General features: G+C 37.8%; 1 protein-coding gene across 1 annotated transcript; it reads left to right on the top strand.

Annotated features, from left to right (window-relative positions):
* The first annotated feature begins 229 nt into the window (after positions 1 to 229).
* LOC111989418 (protein NDR1) lies at positions 230 to 1,280 on the top strand. Its single transcript, XM_024021200.2, has one exon. The coding sequence runs from the start codon at positions 471 to 473 to the stop codon at positions 1,092 to 1,094; it is 624 nt and encodes a 207-aa protein (XP_023876968.2). The 5' UTR covers positions 230 to 470; the 3' UTR covers positions 1,095 to 1,280.
* Positions 1,281 to 1,518: the final 238 nt, after the last annotated feature.

The raw sequence follows: 1,518 nt of genomic DNA, 5'->3' as shown, positions 1-1,518 counted from the left end.
GCCCAACTTAGGAGATTTAAACCCAATACTTAATATACAAAGTCCCCTATCCAGGTAACTTCTTAGAAAATTCAGCAAAAAAAGGTAACTTCTCAGAAAAATGCGAATAAAAAAAGAGAGCAATACTACAATCACTAGCAACTACCTATTTATCACCACTGAACTTCGTTGAAATTCAATACAATTCTATTACTATACTTCTAACCAACCCCAACGCAAAGCCACATGTAACTCTATCAGAACCCCCAAAAGTGAAAAGCCCCAGCTAGCGACAAAAAATTAAAACAAAAATAGTACAACAGCTTTATAAAAGAAAAAAGACCAAGACCTCAATAATTCCCAAAACATATGCTTCTCTTTACAGCCTCATCTTCTTCTTCTTCTTCTTCTTCTTCATCACTTTCTTTAAAGCTGAACTAAGCTTAGCTCCTCGTCACTTTGTCATAGTACCCCCCCCAGAAAAACCAAACATGGCTGATCCGCAGCCTGGTGGATGTTGCCGATGTTGTTGCAGTTTCATATTCACTCTAGGCCTCACAGCTCTATTTATGTGGCTAAGTCTGCGTACAGACAACCCCACCTGTTACATCCAATATTTTTACCTCCCAGGCCTAAACACAACCTTGAAAAACTCAACAAACAACACCCTAGTCATTGAGCTCAGACTAGAGAATGGCAACAAGGACAAAGGGATTTACTATGACGCCATTAACCTCACTTTCTATGACTTTCCCAATAAGTCACATCTCATGGGGAACTACACCATTCCTGGGTTCTACCAAGGGCACAAGAAAAAAGCCACAAAACCAGGGTCTTTGGCGCTCAACAAGACACTGCTTTCACAGGCTACTTATCCAAATGGGACTGCAAAATTTCATGTGGATTTGGCCACGGCTGTGAGGTTCAAGATCATGGCTTGGAAGACTAAGAGGCACAAGTTAGATGTTGGGTCTGATGTGGATGTCAATAACCAAGGCATCAAAACCTACGAGAAGAAAATCAAGCTCCGGTCAGGCGCATCAGGGCATAAACGCTATTGTGCGCAGATGGGGGCTTTGGTTAGTTCGGTGGTCTTGGTTTTTCTTGACTTTTGATGATGACTTTTTTTTTCCATAATTTCAAGTTATTTGAATTTTTGGAGGTTGGTTTTGTTGTTTTTAATTGTGCTATTTTAGGGTTTAGGAGAGATGGTGTTGTGAATTTTTTGGAACACTTTTTACACATGGAATTGTTGAATTCTTTTGGTTGGAAATGAAATTTTTTTACCATTCTTGGTGATCTTTTGGGGTTGGTCTGAATTTCTGGTACATTGCTAATTTGCTATACAATTTTTGTTTTACTTTTTAATGAATTCAAAATGTAAAATTGGAGATTTGTCCTCGAAAATGTTCTTTGACCGGCGGATAAAGCACTTTGATTTTATTTATTTCTATTTTTATGGCAAGCATGTTTATAGTTTATAACTTTATATGAACTTCTAAAAGTGGTGGAGATTATTAATTATACCACTAATCAATA

This window comes from Quercus suber, unplaced genomic scaffold (assembly GCF_002906115.3).
Source record: "Quercus suber isolate HL8 unplaced genomic scaffold, Cork oak 2.0 scaffold_512, whole genome shotgun sequence".
NCBI lineage: Eukaryota > Viridiplantae > Streptophyta > Magnoliopsida > Fagales > Fagaceae > Quercus > Quercus suber.
The sequence above is the reverse complement of the archived record's forward strand: the minus strand, read 5'-3'. Positions and strand labels throughout refer to the sequence as shown.

Bases quoted from the DNA above. Each gene is read 5' to 3' on its own strand.
- LOC111989418 (XM_024021200.2), top strand. From the start codon at position 471: ATGGCTGATCCGCAGCCTGGTGGATGTTGCCGATGTTGTTGCAGTTTC.